The sequence below is a fragment of the Gymnogyps californianus genome, chromosome 2 (assembly GCF_018139145.2).
Source record: "Gymnogyps californianus isolate 813 chromosome 2, ASM1813914v2, whole genome shotgun sequence".
In the NCBI taxonomy this organism is placed as follows: domain Eukaryota; kingdom Metazoa; phylum Chordata; class Aves; order Accipitriformes; family Cathartidae; genus Gymnogyps; species Gymnogyps californianus.
In genome coordinates, this window is record NC_059472.1 from 150,213,114 (window position 1) to 150,232,700 (window position 19,587).

A 19,587-nucleotide genomic window follows, 5' to 3' on the forward strand; every position below is an offset into this window, starting at 1 on the left:
AATTTGGAAGTATCCCTATAATTTTTTTTTTCAAGAGAAAACATCAACAGCATGAAAAAAGAGCAATAAAGCAAGCAAACAATTTAAAAAAACCTCCTGATTTTCTCTGGCTACTTTATCTGTGTTGCATATCAACTGCTTCACAGATGGAACGATATGAGCTGGCTCTGCAATGGGCAGGCTACACTGACAGAACTGTTGGCTCGGGCCATCCTGTGTCCAGAAGCAGTACGGCTGCTTGCACGCAAACTGGAATCGGAGGTAGTCAGGCCCAGGCACCTGTACCAGCTCATTGCTGAGTCAGCACAACATCTCAGCAATGTACTTCAGATATAGGAAATACTGTGGAGTAGTTCGAAGATAATTAAGTGGCCCTGCAGGAACCAGCAGGGTTTGTTAGTTCTAGCTTCATGCCAGACTCAAGCTCATCCCTCCAGATCTACTTAGGCGTTTTCGTATTATCCTCCCTCCCTGTTCTGTAGTGCCCTCCCATCCTGAGTTTGGATAGGGTTTACTGCTTCAGACTCAGCACTACATAATACATGAATTCAGCTCAAGCCTGGAGCTGTGCCTGGCTAGTAACCTTCGTGGAGCATCAAGCACTTGCCAAAGATACGTGAGTAGCCCAGCAAAAATCTGTTTGCATTTGGACAGAATTATTGGCTACAGCTATACTAATAAATAAAACAGGCGAGGGCTCATTCTGTAGCCCTGAGGACAAGAAGCACAACATAGCATCCATATGGCTAAAATCTCTTATCCTCACAATTCAGGGTGGCCTCACCCGTTCTGCCTAGTGGAAACAATCTGTTGCCTGCACTGTTCTCAAGGAGTGTCTGGGCATTGTCTGGGAGTGCGCTTGCTGGCACAGGCCAAACTGTGTAAGGGACTGTGCTAGCAGTTAAACAGTATGGATAATCATAACATAGTGTCTGAACCCTGAAAGGTTTGGCCCTGTTTATTTTACTAGTATAGAGAGAGCCATTCAGTCCATCTCATCACCGATTAATCCAGAACCAGGATGCCTCTGTACAGATACCCAAAGCCCACAGAAAAGGAGGATATACCCTTCTGAAAAGCCAGGTTACTGTGCAACGAAGAATGCAAGAAGCAGTAGGACAGCAGTAGAGTACGTAAAGACCATGGCTCTGCATACCAACAGTTTGGGAACTCATTTAGGACAGTAAAAAGCCAGATTGTAAACCCTTATTACTGGAATTCTTCCTGATTTTTATCCAGCAGTTATCTATCACATCTGCTTGTCCAGCAAAGTACACTAAAATTAGGGCTGTGGTAAGAGGTTACCTCTTACTGATACTCCTTCCAGCCTATGAATCTTACATTCCTCTGTACAGAGCAGCATCACTTCAGCAGGAAACCTAGCACATACTCCAGTGGAACAGGCTTTTTTTTGAGGTAAGGTGCATGAATCTGATACATGAATTTTAGATAAGAGGGTCGAGTATTCTCAATCATTAAGCTGTTCCATGAAAGGTGGAGGGTGATTAACTCCCACTGTCACATTCTCAGGTAATCACTCAAACCCTGATACTGAGAGGCTGTAGGTACCTATGGTAGGACTCTCATCAGTTAATTCCACTCATTTAGAAGCTGGGTGTCCACATTAAGCTACTTTTCTGAGCCCCTTCTATAGTCAAGGAGAGAGGCATCTAGGCTAATTATCTTAGATTCCAGTATATTTCTAAAGTAGGTGGACCTAATGTGTATTAGATATCTACCCTAGAATGAGATAATTTGCTCTCTGTCTCTTGACATAAAACATTAAAGCTAAGTGTGCTAAATACTCTCTCCACCACGCAGCAGTGATTCTGGTTTGTAAGCTACAGAGAGGAATGAGGATATCAGATATGCCCACGTGTCAATTGTTTAGTATGTGCTAGTACATCTCCTGACTCAGTGTCCTATATCTTAACTATTCTTTAGAGGCACCAATTATCCCCATTGACTCTTAAGATTCTAGGAACTTAACACTGTCTCCACTGTACCTTGATGAGGTCAGGTGGCAATTTTTTAAGTATTATAAAACCTAAGTTGAAAGCCCAAGTGATTATAAAGTATGTTTTTGAAGAATCGTGACATAACAATTTTGAAAATAATAGAGGCCCATAAAATCAAAACATGATAACGTAATAAATGTTTGTGAAATTAAATTGTTACTTTGACACATTTTCTCCACTGATTGCACATTTCCAGATTGCTCCTGTCACAGCTGCTAAAAGTTGTTTGTTTTCAGAGTTACCAAGCAGAACAGATAGTGGTTGTAGACCTCCATGCTGTCTAACCAGGTCACGTGTTTCTTTATCTTCTGCACACTATACAAAAAAATTAAATATATATATTATGTAAAATGTGTAAAATGATGTCTTCAAAAGCTAGGTGTATTATGTTGTAACTAGTAAAAGCTAATACAGAAAAAACATGAATATTTTATTAAAGTATCTGAATACGCTAACAACTCACTAAGAGAGTTTGACAGTAAACCGCTACTGTATATGCAGCAGTGCTTATACTGTCACATTGTCCACCTTGTGAGCAAACAAACATAAAAAACCAAAGCAGCTCTTTGCACAGCATGCCCTGCCTCTCTCCACTGGTTACCCGTGCAATTTAGGGCTTGCACACAAGAAGAGCAAGTAGGAACTTAATTACAATATTAAATACGCAGCTAAAATATTCTCATAAGAATTATCCAAAGACCATCAAAATTTTTATAAAGTAATTTCTTACACATTAGAGAAATAGTAAAACTAAGAAATATTAAAACTGACAACCCCATGAAAACAAAGGGCTAATCCTGGCTCTGATCTACTGATTATAATACAATTACCTTAAATATGGCACTTGCACAATGCATCTGAAGCTCCTCATGTTCACTACTCAGATTTTTCACAAGGTTCTCAATCATTCCTTCTGTCCTTATTGCAAGTCTGTAACTTGGCTAAAAAGATAAACTGCATCTCTTAAATCCTGTATATTAACAGTTAATAACACTAGTCACAATAATAATACAGTGCTACAATTCTAGGCTTTGATATTGAGAAGCCTTGTACTTTATTTTAAACACAAGTCATCTGCACTGCCTTGAAAACACTTGTGATGTTCTCAAAGTTAATCAAATACATAAATTCTCTGCAGTGCTCTTCAAATCACCTGTAAAATCAGGGGCTGCAATGCCCATTTTGTAGCCACCTGGCTCAAACAGAATTCAGAATACTCTGAAAGGTGTCCAGATTCCCTGCTCAGACCCAAGGAAGAAAAAGATGCTTCAGAATGGGATCAAGAAGTACCCATTCACTTCATCGAGAGACAGCAGCCAAAACAACAGATCTATTCCTAGAACAAGGTTAGAAAAGCATGTTTTTAGAATTCAGATTTTTTAGTGATCTTTTCCTCCAAATTTTAACCCACAGGCATTGTAACAGGGGACCATTATTTAAGAGAGGGGAAACATCTGTGTAAGAGATGCATTTAGTGTCATTTCCAAATTTGGCCAGATAAGAAACCCTCAAAAACTTCAGCTTCTCAATATAGACTTACCGAAGCTAAAATCTGCCAGGTTGCTGTCTTGTGGAGCATGCATAAACTTGTGTAGTTCAAGAAGCTAATTTTGAAAATACAAAGTGTTTTATAGTGTAAAATCTTTTGAAAAATCATGTCTTCCATGTCTCAAATTCACCAAGAGAACTTATGTATACTGTTGACCTTAAGTGCAATGCACCTTAATTTCAAATATGATTTCACAAATGGAGAAATAACCACTCATCTTATATGGCAACAGTCAAAAATACTTGTATTCAAATTTAAAAACTGAATATACTCGAAGCTGTGAAACCTGCCAAGGAAATCTGTAGAAAAATCACATATATTCCTTTCTTCTTTTTGCAATCAATCAGACACCATCTTACCCAACTCACACGGACACTGTAAACCACACTGCCCTGCACTACATTGGATCTTCTTGGCCACACCTGTAGGTTACCTTTGTAGAATTTAAATGTACTGATTAACCAGAATATAGCATCTTAAGTTGCCAAATTTGTCAAGTATGATGAAAAAAATGAGAAAAATTGAAACTGATTAAGGATTTCATTTCTATCTATTTTCTTTCACAAACTACTCCTAGCCTTTTAAATAAAAAATATGTGGTCGTTACTTCATCACAAGCTGTGACCTTCTCAAAAACACTCTGACCACACAAAGCATCTACTTCCTGATGGGATAACTGCCCTGGTTTAAGTGACAGTCAAACGTAATGCTTCCTTTTAGTAGCCAATTGTTTTAACGATTAGAAATAACTTAGCTATATGTGTTTACCTACCTCTGAGGCACATTCTTGTAGTGTCCCCACTACTGGGGTTAAGATGTTTGCATGTGAACATTTGAGCCATCTAGCTAATAATGGAATGCCACCAGCTTTACGGATTGCTTCTTTATTTTTTACACTCTTGCTGCAGCTCCAGAGTGCCAAAGCCCCACAGCGTGCTATTTCAGTCTCTTTTGCTTGATGTGGTGTTAGACTGGCTGATCCCACTGAAATACATTCCAACAGCCCAACCTAAAAAAAACATTTTTTAAATTATCTACAGGGAAGTTTGATATTATACTGCTTTTTAATGATGGTAAACACTACCACAAGAATCATGTATACAACACATGGCATATTTTTTGGACAAAAATATGCCTATGACACAGGTACAAATTTTAATGTCTGCTTACCAATCTCTTGATTCCTCCATGCTGCCTAACTGTCCTTCGTGCTTTTTTAAATCTAGCAACATTAGCAATTGTTTCAGCTGCCAGACATTTTAGATCTTTATCTGGAGAGTCCAGTATTTTCACCATGATCTGTAAGCCCCCAAGATCTGCAATTGCATGTCTGATCAGTGTATTTTGACTAATTTCCTTCAGGATTTTTAATGAACCAATCTAAATAATGGAAGATAACAGAAGTTAAACATTATTTAAGTATACAGAAACAGACAAATTATTTAAAATGTTGGGTTATATAAAACATTTTATCTTTTAAATTGAATCAGAAGGAAACTGAAAGTCAAAGAAATCGATTTTTTTCTAAAAAACCCTTGAAATGAAGAAAATACAAAAATGAGAAAAGAAAGAAATCAATTTTCTTTTACTATATAACTTTGAAAATTGAAAAAATATTCTAATAGAAAAGGCATATTCATTGCTCTATTCGACAAAGCTACTTACCTGACATTTAATTTCTTCTGTATCAAGTAAATTAATTAACACTTCAAGACATCCAATGTCTCTGATGGCCAGCTGACAAGTTTCTTGAGCCAGATTGAAATCTCTCATCGAACACAATGCGATTACAGTAGCTGTCGGATTACCTCCCTAAAATAAAGCAAGTCATTAACAAATGTGTAAAGTGCATTTAATACAAAACTTAATCTCTTCTACTAGTACTAGTAAAACTACTACTAAAGAAGAAACATGTTAGATTATTTTCATTCTATGGTGTTAAATAATGCAGACATAGTAAGAAATGCAATTACTGATAAAGTAAGTCTACAAATGGCACAACGATTGAAGTGAGAGTGAATAGCACAGATGACAAATGACTAATATGGCTTGCTGTGAATGGACTAGTAAATTAGGCAGTCAAGTAATGTGAGTTTTGTATGAGTGTTTGCAGACAGCAAAAGAATACACAGTGAAGATACAGACATTTCAGAGAAGCTATCTGCATTCTTTGCATTGGTTTTCACTCTGGAAGAAACCAAAGAGATTCCAACAGGAATCTTCTATCGTGGACATTTCAGAGGATTTTTCTGAAACTGAAGCCACTGTAGAAAGTTTTTATAAAAAAACGCTGACATTGTGAACAATAACAAATTGCCATTATTAGATAGTATTCAACTGAGTTATAAAGGAAACAGGGTAAAACAGTTGATTAAGTAGAAGTGGCATGTATCCTCTTGCTTCAAACTGCCCTGTTACCAATGTCCTGGGAAACAACAAATGCAATGTCAACTTTGAAAAGAGTTCAAGGCTTAACCAAGGCCTTTTAGCCAAATATCTGTGCTGGACAAATTGGTAGACTGTAATAAAGAATTGAATTAGCAGACATCTGTCTAAATATGATATTCTTGCAACAATATGATATACTTAGAGCAACCACGGATCCGTTAAGAGAAGTCCTACCTTCAAAACTTACCAAGCTTGCAGCAATGATGATCTAGTTGATATGTCTAACTGGACTCCATACGGATTTTTACAAAGTCCCTCCCTGATTGGTTTTAAAGAAACTAAGCCACTATATTATAAGAGGAAAGGTCATTGCATGGATTGGAAAGAATGACTAAAGGATAGGAAACTGAGGATAGGAGCAAATAGTCAGTTCAATAAAGGGATGTGATTTAGTGGAGTTCCACGGATCTGTGTTGAAGTTATGCAATTCAACGTACTCGTAAACACCCTGAAAAATGGAAAGACTAGTTATGTGACAAAGTTTGTTGATGACATTATGATTCAGGGCCAGTTGTGACAAATTGCTAAAGAACTTATGAAGACTAAGAGGGCAATAAAACAGCAAATGAGAAAATGAGAAGTGATGCACATCAGAAAAACCAATCCTAACTCCACAGATGAAATGATAGTTTTTCAGCTGACCATTAAAAATTAGAAATGATATCTTGAGGCTAGGGTAGATGGCAATCGAAAAACAAATGGAATATTAGGACTTATTTGGAAAAAATAGTGAACAGACAATGTCACTATACCACAGTATAAATCCATGGTTCACATATACCTTAAAAACTTCATGCAGTTCTGCAGCCTCAGTTTCAGGAAGGTAACCATAGCACCGGAAAACTTTCAGAGAAGAGCAGCAAAGATAATCCAAGGTTTTTTTAGTCTAGGAGAGGGATGCCTGAAGGGATACGATAGAGGTCTAGAATGTTAGGGATGGCATTGAGCACGATAGATAGGGGTTGACTGTCCAATGTCTCTTTTAATATAGATACAATCTCTTTTGATAATAAGATATAATACGATTCAGGTTAAAAATAAATAAAGGGAGTTGGTTCTTCGAATGAGGTAACAGACTAGTGGAACTAGTTGTGAAAAGATTCCGTGAAAGTCAGAAGTTTTCATTGAAGGTCAGTAAAAACATAAATATCTCATTCAATTTTCAACTCCCTGAGCTAAAAACCAGTGGTGGCTTGGAGAGTACTAGAAAGCTGTGGTTTTGCTCTGTTCTTACTTTGCCCTGGGCATTCATTTATGGTCCTGGGTTTCTTCTGCCTTGGTAAAATATGAATAGAGTTTCACACTACTGTAAGTTATGCAGTTAAGTTTCCCACATTTGTGGAAATCAGAGGTCAGGACATCTGGAGTGCAAAAGATGAGCTTTAACCACAGAAAACTTCCATCCCAATCATTGTGTCTCCCCTCCTGTTACGGTCAGGTTATTGGGATACATGCCTTTTGATCTGCCCAATACAGTTTCTTTTATGTCTAAATTTAAGGTCATACGCTTACAAATAATGAAAACAGGGTATAGCTCAATGTAGGAGTTCTATCCTGAAAACCAGAGAATACAAAAAGGCTTGGGATGTTGAATATGAATTTGAGATTACAGTGTAACATTTGATTAAAAGGATCAATTTTGGGATGTATAATTGAAAGTACTGGATAGGAACACAGGTATTATCTCTTTTTAGGCACTCGTGCAACTACTACTGAAATTCTGTGTCTAATTTTCCTTTTTACAGTTCTAGAAGGAAAGTGAAAATATGGAGATGATTCAGAGAAGAGAAATGAAAATGATTGTAAGCCTGGAAAACAGTTGCATTAAGACAGACATGAGAAGCACAATTTAGTTTATTAAAAAGTAAATTAAGGTATGATTTATTCATAGTGAATAAATAAATCTATGAGGAATAGGAACGTGATCACAGAGAGCTCTACAGTCTAGCACAGAGGCTTGATGATTTTAAGTTAAAGGTACTAAAATTCAGATGAGTAAAGTGCAAGTTTTCCATTGTGTGGTTAATTATCCTTTGGAAGAAATCACTTAGAGTGATGGTAAGTTTTCCAGCAGTGGAAATTTTTCAGTCAAGATTGGATGTTTTTTCTAAAAGATAAGCTCTATTTCAGTCACAGCTACTAGATTAAAAGCAAGAAAAAGATCAAAGAATACACCTATGGTATGCAGAAAGTTAAACCATATGATAACAATGCATTCTTTTGAACCTGTAATATAGATTTACTATTAATCACATCAGGGATGAACCCAGCTGCACAGAAATTAGGAGGGCTGAGCTACCATGTAGCTGCAACAGAAGCTGGAGTGCATGAGCAATGCCAACTGGTGCTAGTGTGGAAGTTACAACTTAGAGCACCTAGTAAATCAAACTACAGTATCCACCTCCCACATGCCTCTGAATTCCAGGGAAGCTTTGGCTCCCATCCAGATCTGAACTGTGCTGCCCAAGCCCACCTCTTTCAAATGACAGTTTTGAAACTGTAAAGGACTTTGAGCCAACCCTTTCCAGAGGAAAATATTTTGCTAAATTGTGCACATCATCATACTGAAATACAGAATATTGAAAAACTGAGTAATGTTTGCTAATATGAAACAAGTAGATCTAACAAAAACAGAACTTTTGCAGTGTATTTCTTAAATGTAAACAGAAACACTAAGACAAATACAGTAAAAAAGTCTTTAAATTTAACATGCTCTTCAACAAATACCATAAATGTAATAGAGAATTGCAAGTGAGAAAATGCATCCAAAAGGAATGTGAGAAAAATACTTCATAAAGTTTCAGATCAGTAACTTACATCAGACAAAACACTTCTGCTAATCAACAAAGTGCATGAATGGTGCTTCATAGATAATTTTTACTTGAATTTCTTGTAACAATAGATATCCACAGAACTTCCCCACAGAAAACTGGTTAAATATAAAGGTAATTTTTTAACATCTGTACCATATAGTGTCCTAAAGGAAGATTCCTACTATTTTTTTATGTTATCTTTTTTTAATCATCGTTATAATCTTGACTTTAGAAGAAAATGAACCGTGTCTTGCTTTAAGAACGTCTTTTGATCTATTTTGAAAATATGTCCTACGGAAGAAAATATTGTAACAACTTCTCAAATGTTTTCCTAGAGAAATCAGTTTATCCATACATATCAAACTCTAAATGATTTTTTTTAAATATCCATAAGATATGATTACAAAACTACACAGAATATTCTGTAGCTCAAAAGGACTAACAGCTGTCCTTTTATGAAGTTTGTGGTCTTTTCATATAGCTAAAACTTTGAGATTTACTTTGCTTTGTATTATAAAAATTTTGCAACAGGTATTTAAAGAGAAAACTTGTCTTTTTATTATTTTACATAAATGTAAAGAGTATATCGCTAACCAACAAGCAATGTCTCTTCTTTTGAGGAGTGCTTCTCCTACAGTGAAACTATGTTTATACATAACATAGTAATTCATAATTCACTTATCTTACATGTATAATGGTTGGCATATGACATTTAATATGTACCAGGTTTTTAAAAAATAAACAACTTTTAATTCTCTTATATTAAATAAAAAATAGAACTGTATATAAAATACATATATGCATTTTATTTTTTTGGCTTCAGAAATGCACACACCACTTTAATTGTTTTTAGAGTAAAACCACAATAAAATATTTTTCATATGTGCTGAAGCATGAGTTCTACAAAATAAGAAATATTACTGATGGTTTCAACAATTATTTTTTGTTTCTTGAAGTTATCATTACAGTAAGTCTTGCAGTACTTACGGCATAGATTTTAACATGTATGGAAACAGTTACCTCTCCATTAAGTTGACATAAAATATGCATCATGTTGTTACACCATTTGAAATCTGATATGTTGGATGCAAAATAAACTCTACTGGCAGATCAACAATCAATTTTAAGGCTTGAAATTAAACACAGATTTGGTTTAAAAAGTGTCTCTCTTCCTATACAGTGGTATAACATATATATCCACAAATTAAATGAAAATAAAACAGTATCACTGCTACACTATCAGTAAAACATCTTCTGTGCAATGTATGTGTAATGTCTCTATTATGATACTTAGAGCTCACAACTAAGAATTACAGAACTATAAAGAATGTGTAGCAAAGCCTGTCTTTCTTTTGCTTTTATTTTTGAGGTGTTTAACAGACCACTTCTATACTACAATAAGGCACAGATTAATCTAGTAAAAACTTTTAATGTATGTATACAAAGGCAGCTGTTTTAGACAATGATAGGATTGTATATAAGTTTGGTATCTGTGAGTCCAATCTCACAGGTTTAGTCAGCACTATACTAGAAACATCCTGATTTGGCAATGTTTCTCCAAATATGACCACATGCATCAGTTGTTAGTCCATTCTGAATGCACAGCAAGATGGAAGATGCATAAACTTTTGGCTGCATCCAGGCCCCCTTTTCACTGGCTTGCTTAGTGTCCTATCTTTCTCCCTTTCAAAATCCTTGGGCCTTCAGAAAGTCTTCCTTATGATCTCAGGGAATGCTGGATACTGCTTCTGAAGTATTCAAGTACCTTCTGATACCTTCTGGGAGAAACACATTCAAATACAGCATGCCTGACACACACTGCTCAAAGATCTAGTGAAAGATGTCCTGGCCCATAGCAGGGCAGTTGGAACTAGATGATCTTTAAAGGTCCCTCCAACCCAAACCATTCTATGATTCTATAATCTCAAGTTATGGTGGCTCCTCAACAGCAGCAGTGGTAGAAAATAGCTACCCACTTAGTTACTGGTGCTAATATTTGGTAAAATTAGTATTTAAGGTCATCCTAGGGCTTCTTAAGCCACAAGAGAGTTCCAGTGGGAGGGAAAAAAATCAAAATTAGCTATAGGGACATATTTTAATATTCTTAAGCATTTCACTTTTTTCTCTGTAAGTTTGTTAAATGAATTTAACAGTGAAAACAACTGGCAAAGATAGCTTTGTGCTTATTTTGCAGCCATTACCTCCTAAAGCAGCTGAAATCACCTTGATTCCCCACAAAAGTCAGGGCAGTTTGAAGGTTGGTTGCCCAGAATGTTGCACAGGTACAACAATGTTTTTAAATGGCAGTGTATCAAATAGCAATTAAATAAAAGCTAGTAGGAGGCCAGAAATTCATCCATTGTTGTTTTGTAAATTCAGGAAACCAGAAGGCATGATGTAAGGGGAAAGAATGAAAGAGGAAGCTCAGAAGAGTCATCAGTGCCTTTAAAAAATTACATAATGAGTACAAAAGCAAAAATCTCATTGAGGATGAAGAACAGGAAGTGTAGAAAGAGATCAATCAGGCAAAATCATGAGCTCTGCAGTTGGCTGAAACTCAGGAAGCATATAGAGAGTGAGGACAAGATCAAATAACTAAGAATGAAAATAAAAGAATAACACAAGCATATAAGAACACAAACCAAAATACAACTACCAAGGGACACACAAGTTAAAACCATCATTTTGTTTGATGCTTCCGTAATAATCAAGAGGAAAAAAACTGTTAGCAATGGCAAGCTTTCAACAAATGAAACCAAGAAGGCTAAAAGCATTAATGGGTCTTTTTTATGCATTAGTCTTTACTATGTTCTAGTAATGTATACTTAATGTCAATGATGACGTAGTAAACACTCTGTTTATGCTAAGGACATAACTAGTCAGTAAGTACTTAGATGTTTTCATACTAGCTGAGCTTAATGGAATCCTTTCTGTGGTACTGAGAGAACTGGCTGATGCCAAAGACCATGATTAGTTCGCAGAACTGCAGAAGAAAATCTGGTGTTAACAATGGAACACAACACAGATATTACCTATCGATATCACAGTGTTGTCAGACAGAAAAGCAAACTTCAGAGAGTCTTATAACCAGTTTTGTAACCTGTAAAATACAAGAAATAATCCTTCTTCCATCTGGCACTGATAAAACCACAGTTGAAGTACTATGTTCATTCTAGATATCATATTTCAAAAAAGATATTGACCAACTTGATGAAGAGCAGAGGAGGACAGCAAAATATCTCAAAAATATAATCTACACAGAAAAACGAAGGAACTGGAGCTGTTTACTCTAGAGATGAAGAGAATAAGAAGGTGGTTTAAAGAACAGCTACAAAGACTATCATCTGTTCTCCAGGTCCATTGTGGGTAAGACAAGAAATAATGGGGTTAAATGGCTTCAGGGCTGATTTATGCTAGGTATTAGAAAAACTTTTTTAATGGTAAGAATATTTGAATTTTGGAATACATTGCTTACAGCAGTTATGAAATCTCCATCACAGGAAAGAAAAGTTACAGAAATATTTGTCCAGAAGACACACAAAGAATTGATGCTGTTTTGGAGGCAAGCAGATGGAGTAAATGACCTCCTGCATTCTGCTCTAGCCCTATTTTCAATTATTTATTTTTTGTGAACTTTTGTTACCATGAAATTTTGTAAATATTACATGTTTTTTATTAGGTATTTCCTTCTCTTCTTTAAAAAAAGAAAATTGATCCATATAGATAATAAGATCATAGATACAGATAGTAGATAATAAAATATACAAGCTTAAGATTTCAATATCATATGTCCCATCCTAATTAAAACCCTTCCTAGTCAATACAAAGCTTTAAAATTTGAAACTATGATTGCAGTTCAGTAGGCTAGGAAAGAAAGATACAAGATTTCCTCTAGAGTCATCTCTTGGAAAGGGTAAACACCATTAAAGTTTTTGCAGATGATCTGCCAGCAGGCAGAAAGATTAGCTTTTCAGATAGCTGAGACTGTACAGAAGCTGTACAGGAGACCTATGGAATATCTAATCTGGTACAGTCCACTTTATGGCATGCATTACCCTGTTGCTTTTGCTTGAACCCTCTGACATCATATGTGGCATAATTATGCCACTTTGACTGATCTTCCTACAGCAGAGACCTGTATCACAGTTTAGAATTGTCACAGTCAACACTCTTGAGAAAAGATGGTTTTATGAGAAAGGCACCATACCTGGACTCAGGATACCAGTGGTCCTTGAGTCCTTTGACAACATTCCTGCCTGCTACTGGCCAGAAGCCTTTTCCCAGTATCTTTGTTCCCCACTGTCAACTGAAACCTAAAGGCATTATTGGAGTACAAGTAATAAAAGTACTAACAAGACTATAAAAAAGATGATTCCAAATGTGTTGCCCAATTTGTAGTAAAATGCACATACATGCATGGAAAAACATAAACATTGCAATAAAGTTATAGTGCATTTCAGTTTCCTGAGAGAAAGCAAGATTAAATAAAATGAAAATTCTACAGCTTTTGGCTCACAAACATCTCTATAAATATGGTACCTACTTGGAGGTTTTTTTATTAATTTATTTAATTTGTATTTGGATTTAGAGTGAATATGACTGAATGCAACCAGAAAATGAAATATTGTTTTACTTTGCATGGCAACGTCAAGGATTTTTTTTTTTTTCTGTTTAGACCTATGGCTGAAATTTATTTTGCCATAGTAAAAGTTCATTTTATTTACTGTATTAAGGAAGTCCTGGATAGACACCTTAATGTGCATGTCTGTGACAGTAAGCCTATGACTGAATAACAGGAAAGAAAATTGCTGTTTGTGGGCAGTTTTGTCATTCTTATGTATAATAACACCCTACTTTTGATTATGAGTATATATAATCTGAATGGCAATTACAATCTACTTGACAACATTAAGACCGAACATACCAAGTCAATATATTTTTAGAAAATACTGAACAAACAGAATAGTTTTATGTGATAACTGAAAGAAAGTAGGTCAAATTATAACAACCTTTATTGTTATACCAGAAATTACTTAATTAAAATTCATTAATGGAATGAAAAAACTCCTAGAACAAAAACATTGTTTAAGTGGAATCCCAGCCCAAAATATTATTAAAATATTGCCATTTTTATAAAAAAAAAAGCCAAAATAAGTAGTAAAGTATGAAACAGAATTCTTCATTTACACCTTTGTGACTTTTTGATTTTCTGTTGAACTTTACTCTCTCAAATCACAGACCATTTTGCAATTTTCTGCTGGAAAATACTTTGAAATTTAAATAAATTTTGATAAAGCTTAATGAAAGACTAAGTATTACAGTATAATACGTATAATATGCTTCAGCAAGGCAATTTTTCTATGCTAGTGAACCTCCAAACACTCTGAGTTTTGTTTTGGTTTAAATACTAGTTCCAATTTTTCATTTTAGTTTATAAAACATACAAGCTGCAACTTGTTAAGAGATGAGTTATAGACAAGTATAACTGAGTTATGGAATAATTCCCTGCCCCATTTCCTGAATCTTCTGGCGTTCTTTGGCTACAGCCTGGCAGTATGTAAACCGTACAGATTAATATAAGTAAAGCCAGTGGAAAATCACAGGCATCACAAAATCACAAAATCCAAAACGTTCACATTGGACTAAAACCATGCACAGAAGCTGCACGGTCTTAGTTGCAGATTAATACCTTGACCCTGACCCTTCACAGTGGCAGAAGTGACATATATGTTATGACCCAGACACAGTGAGTTTAAATTGTCACCATATTTTATGAAATTGAAAAGAAATGAGTTTCCAAACAAAAGAATAAGTCTGTTATTTTCTGAGTGAACCAGAAGGTTTTGTTAGGCAACTGTTGATTCCCTCTTGAAAACTCTCACAAGACATGTATCCATTCTGTTAGCTTTCCTTTTCTGATTCATGGTAATCGGATTCTACTATAGAGGAGGTAAGAGTCAATGTAGTTCATTTGTAAACATATGAACTTTTACTTCATTGGACTAGGAATAGTAGAATGTTTTTCCCAGCAACTTCTCAAACCTCAAACTTGGAGAGAAGTGAAATGCTGACCCAAAAACCACAGAAAACCTGGCCAAGGTAATATATAATATCTTAACCGTGCAAGTTTATCTTCCTCTCATTTGTGAAATTTTCAGTTTAGGAGTGTATTTGTTCCCCAGTTGCATCTGGACCATTTTGTAAAGACAATGGACCACACTCTTTTCAATCCTAGATAAATTTGGAGAGAAAAATAAAAAGATTGTAATGTGCACAACAAACCCACAATCCCACTGTGATTTCTAGATCAGATCACTGCAACAGATGTTAATTTGGGATTTAATCTAACTGATCCATCAGAAACTACTATTACTGCAAAATGTCACCATTCAAGAGAATCTGAGTTTTAGCTCTGGCTTAGGTTTTAGTTACCACAGGCCACCTGTAGTACCTTTGGTAGCTGTACCGGAATTCAGACTTCAGCTCATCTGGCAAAGTGTCTTGAGGTAACCGTATTTACAGAGTAAGTAAGTCTTAGATTGTCTCCAACTCACACCACAGTCTCCAACTGACGCTCCAGCATGAATGAACTCAGCTTCAGCAACCATCCTAGACTTCCTCTGCCCACCATGACAGACCCTTTTAGCATATGCAGATTGCTTTACTTAATGCACAAACCATGACCTTCCACCATGCTCTGTAAGAGAAACTACCCTCCTTGGTACCATCTTCTCTCTCCAGCAGTACACTGCCTTCAGCTACCACTATCACCAACACAGATGGAGTCCCTGAACAGGTGATTTACCTCAGCTTCTTTGTTGATAGGGCCATGTTTTTGAAAGTTACAGGCCACACATTTCTTCAGCCCCAACTGAAGGAAGATTGCTCACTTGTTTGTTTGGATCATGACACACTGAATCTCAGTCACTGTCCTGCCCTCTCCTTGCTTTCAGAAGACGTTGCTCTGGAGAACAGAGACTTACACACTTGGTAAGTCACAGACAATAGGAGAGTTGTTCCATTCAATGCTCTCTGGTATTGAAATGCAAAGCTTTCTGTGTGCCTACATCTGTGGCCAAAAGGTCAGACAACTCCCTCCAGAAATGGTCACGCTAACTTCTACCATCAAGTAATGAATCGGTTTGGGCTGGGAACTCCATTGCCACAGTAACTGTAATAGCAGAGTGCGACATCATCATATGTATACGCAGCCTGCCTGATGAGCATCAGAAACATGGCCAATACCACTCACAGCTTGACAAAACATCTTCAGTTGTGAGGTTAAAGGAGATATTTGTATTCCATCTTGCAGCCTGCTCTAAAGGGATGGTAACTATGTACATAAAAAGACTAGCCTCTCTGTAATAACTCAGAGCCTGGAGAATCATCATGGACACTAAGACAGGATACAGTGAGTGCATGCACCACACCCAAGTCTTCAGCATTTGTGTCTTCTTCACGCATAGAGGACATCAGTGCTGGTAGGATACTTGTATTGTTGGTAAGCCTGAATACTCTATACTGTCATGAGTCCATAGTGCCTATACAAACAATACAATGCCTTCAGCTCTTGCAGGCTGACCAGAGAGTTATGTTCAGACATTTCATCATGAGATGATTGATTTTCTACAAGTATCTGGACACTCCGTGTCCTGAACAAAGCTGGCTGCAGACTTGAAAACCTCTGCAAGGCCAGCAAAGAGCCCTTTTGTCAAGTTTAATGGAATCAGGCTATGGCATTCAGGACTAACTTTATTCAATCTAAAACTGCTGCAGTCCTATACTGTCCTGTTGCAAGTGGGCTATCTCCTTAAATTTAAATATTTGAGCCCAGTTACCTGCAAATTTCTTTTTATATAGGCTTCCACCTGATGTTAGTCTTTATATCTGCCTTCTTTCCTCCCTTTCTGCCTTCAGTGTCTGGCTGAAGTCGTATGTGATGCTACATGAATCACAGCCCTTGAGACAAACTTACCCTACAGTAATAGTTCAATGGCCTTCAAAATGTCTCTTTGACATGAGCAGTGAACATTTAGGGCTCATGGTGTCCTTGAGCTATGCTTCCCTCCCAACTCCCTCCCATCCCATAAAGATGCCCTTTCTGCTGCTGATGCAATCTCCCTCCTAAAAGATACCAACCAGCTAAAAGATACCAATTGAACAAAAAATGTTCTTTCAGGAAAACTGCTAAATATGGCTAAATTTGTTTTGCAAGAAGAACAAACAAACAAGCTCTCAGAAGTATTATGTGCCAGTACAGGTAGGTGAGAACAGCTAGTCGGGCTAATATAGAACAAAGTAACTCAGAAGTATCTCAGAAGTTAAGATATAAACTTAAAAGTGATTCTTGGGTAAAGAGAACAAAAATGCTGTTTCTCAGAACAGTGAGGAACTTAGATTCATATGATTCCTCAAAGAAAGGATATATGTATGTTTTTGTGACCAAAAGGCAGATAAGGTCCTTTGCATCTGTGTAGAAATTACTGGATTTTTTACTTTGCTTTTCTGATTGCTCAGACAACATCAGTCTCAGTCAGATGTTACAAAATCTCCACACGTTGCTGTTTTTTTGATCAGCTAATTCTTGCAAATTCCTTCCAGATGTTTATTTACTCCTGCTTTTCTCCAGAATCCAGATAGCCTCTCTGTTCACCAACATAGTGTCAGTAGAACCGTCCTAAAAATGTGAGGATACTTTGCAGCTCACTCCCTGAAGAGCTCCAAAGACAGTGCAGTATATGGTGATAAGAAAGTAAAGAGCTGGGCAAAGGCAGTAGGTCTGGTCTACTGAAACCCTTCTGAAGAACTAGAAGCAAAATAAACCTATAGGATCCTGATCACACACATATTGTCTACGTAAACAAAGCTCAAGCACAGTCACCAAGCTGGCTAGGCCAAAGTTAGAGCATAGGTATCTAGCAGTTGCCCATCAATTAATTCTCCCATTAACTGAGGACTGCCAATTAGTTTCTAAGGCTGTTACCAAAAAGGCTGATCCTTACAAAATACTCCAAGGAAAAAAGGCCAGAAAGCATGCAAACCCCTATTTCCAAATACATAAAGAATCTGGAATAACATAGGCCTTCAAAAGACTACTTCACATTACACTCACTGACGATTTCAAATGAACAAGACTGTGGGGATGGGAGTCATATGTCTAAATTCGCTCATCTACAGCCATCCTACATTCCTGATAATTAAGACCGAGTCATCTATAGCCATCCTACGTTCCTGTTAATTGAGAGCAAGTCAACAATGAAGTTGAAAACGTGATCCATCTCACTCTGAATTAGATGCTTAAAATATCAGATGAATCACATCCTTAAAGTGCCTATTTTTTCCACTGATCATAAAGGTAGCCTTGAACGCCCAGCTCAGCTAAAAACACCTACTCTGTTTACATTTAGAGCTAGGTGAGATGAATCCCAATCTAGGTATTGACTTTTATGTCTTGGCACTAGAACAAGGATACAGCCCCCTCCCTGCCTTTGGCCACTTCATCTGAGGAAAATAAAGCATATATATTTTTAAAAAGAACATGCAGAAATTAGCAGGAAATGAGGATTGAATGAGAAAGAGAAAAGGGTCTAGGATTAAATTTTAAAAAAAAGTCTACACAAACAGCACTACTGTTTTTTAATTTAACATTGATACTTGCAAATCCTGACTGCAGACTTGGAGATGTGACATATGCTCCCCATAATATAGATGTACTATTGACCTTGTGTGTCAGTGTCAGACCTGCCTAAGCAATTTTGATTTTGCCTAGCACTTGGCTCACAAAGAGAATAAAAGCCTTAATGTTATTACAGCTACTTTATTTTTATGGATCCAACTCATTTGGGAAACGAGTGGAAGTGAACCTGTGGAGAAAATTTAATGAGGTTGAACTAGGAAGGACCTGTGCCTGTATAGGCTACTGGAGAGCTGGCACACTGTTAAAGCTTCATAAGCACTGAGCAGACAGAAAAGACAGTGTCATTTGAAACCAACCAAAAAAGATTCTGCAAGAAAAAAAAAATTATACCAATAGTTCGTGAAAAACTAAGAGACAAATGTTCTCTGAAGAAATAAAACAAACTTAAAAACTGAACTTAGTGAAAGCATAGGAAAAACAAATATAGATGAAGACATAGCTGAAGCACAGGCATGCTTCTGAAATAACTCTGTGTATAGTCAGCTGTGATTAAATTGAGCCTAGATCCAATGTGGAACACTTAAAGCCAATGAAGAATGCTGTTCTCACTTCCTAAAACTCTCGGTAGCTTTCAGACACAATCATGTTCTAATTCTTTAGGAAAGCCAACAATTTGATTAGCTACTTCATGATTATAAAGCCTTAAGTCAGATTGAGACAGCTGTGGCAATTTACCATTATTTTAGAGGTACAGTAGTTACGGTGTCAAAACAGTAGCTCATTAATTTAATTACCTGCTTTTACAGTAGAATACAATCCTGCAGAAAGAGGAGAATCAAACATTAGTTATTTTACATTCTTTTCCTCAGCCCTTCATTTTTTACATACCATCTCTTCTTTCTCATTTTTTGTTGAATTCTACTTTTTTTGCTTTTTTTTTCTTTATTTCTATCTTGTTTTTCATCATCAGGTATGAAACTCTTAGGAATGGGTGACCCTCAGAACATCAATTACACTTCCACTACACAGAAATTCATCAGAGTTGGTGTTAATGGTCAAAAATCAACTGGCTGTTATGAACCTTATATGTCTCTTGTGATGAGGAATGATTGTTTGTACAGT

General features: G+C 36.5%; 1 protein-coding gene across 2 annotated transcripts in view; it reads right to left on the reverse strand.

Annotated features, from left to right (window-relative positions):
* Nucleotides 1–19,587, reverse strand: part of ODAD2 (outer dynein arm docking complex subunit 2) — an 87,479-nt gene that overhangs the window by 50,501 nt on the left and 17,391 nt on the right. For both annotated transcript variants that reach the window (XM_050892363.1, XM_050892362.1), the window contains exons 10-14: nt 5,233–5,379; nt 4,738–4,947; nt 4,340–4,576; nt 2,849–2,959; nt 2,179–2,333 (exon numbers count right to left, since the gene is read on the reverse strand). In XM_050892363.1, coding sequence (XP_050748320.1) covers nt 2,179–2,333; nt 2,849–2,959; nt 4,340–4,576; nt 4,738–4,947; nt 5,233–5,379 — 860 coding nt within the window. The remainder of the gene's footprint in view (nt 1–2,178; nt 2,334–2,848; nt 2,960–4,339; nt 4,577–4,737; nt 4,948–5,232; nt 5,380–19,587) is intronic.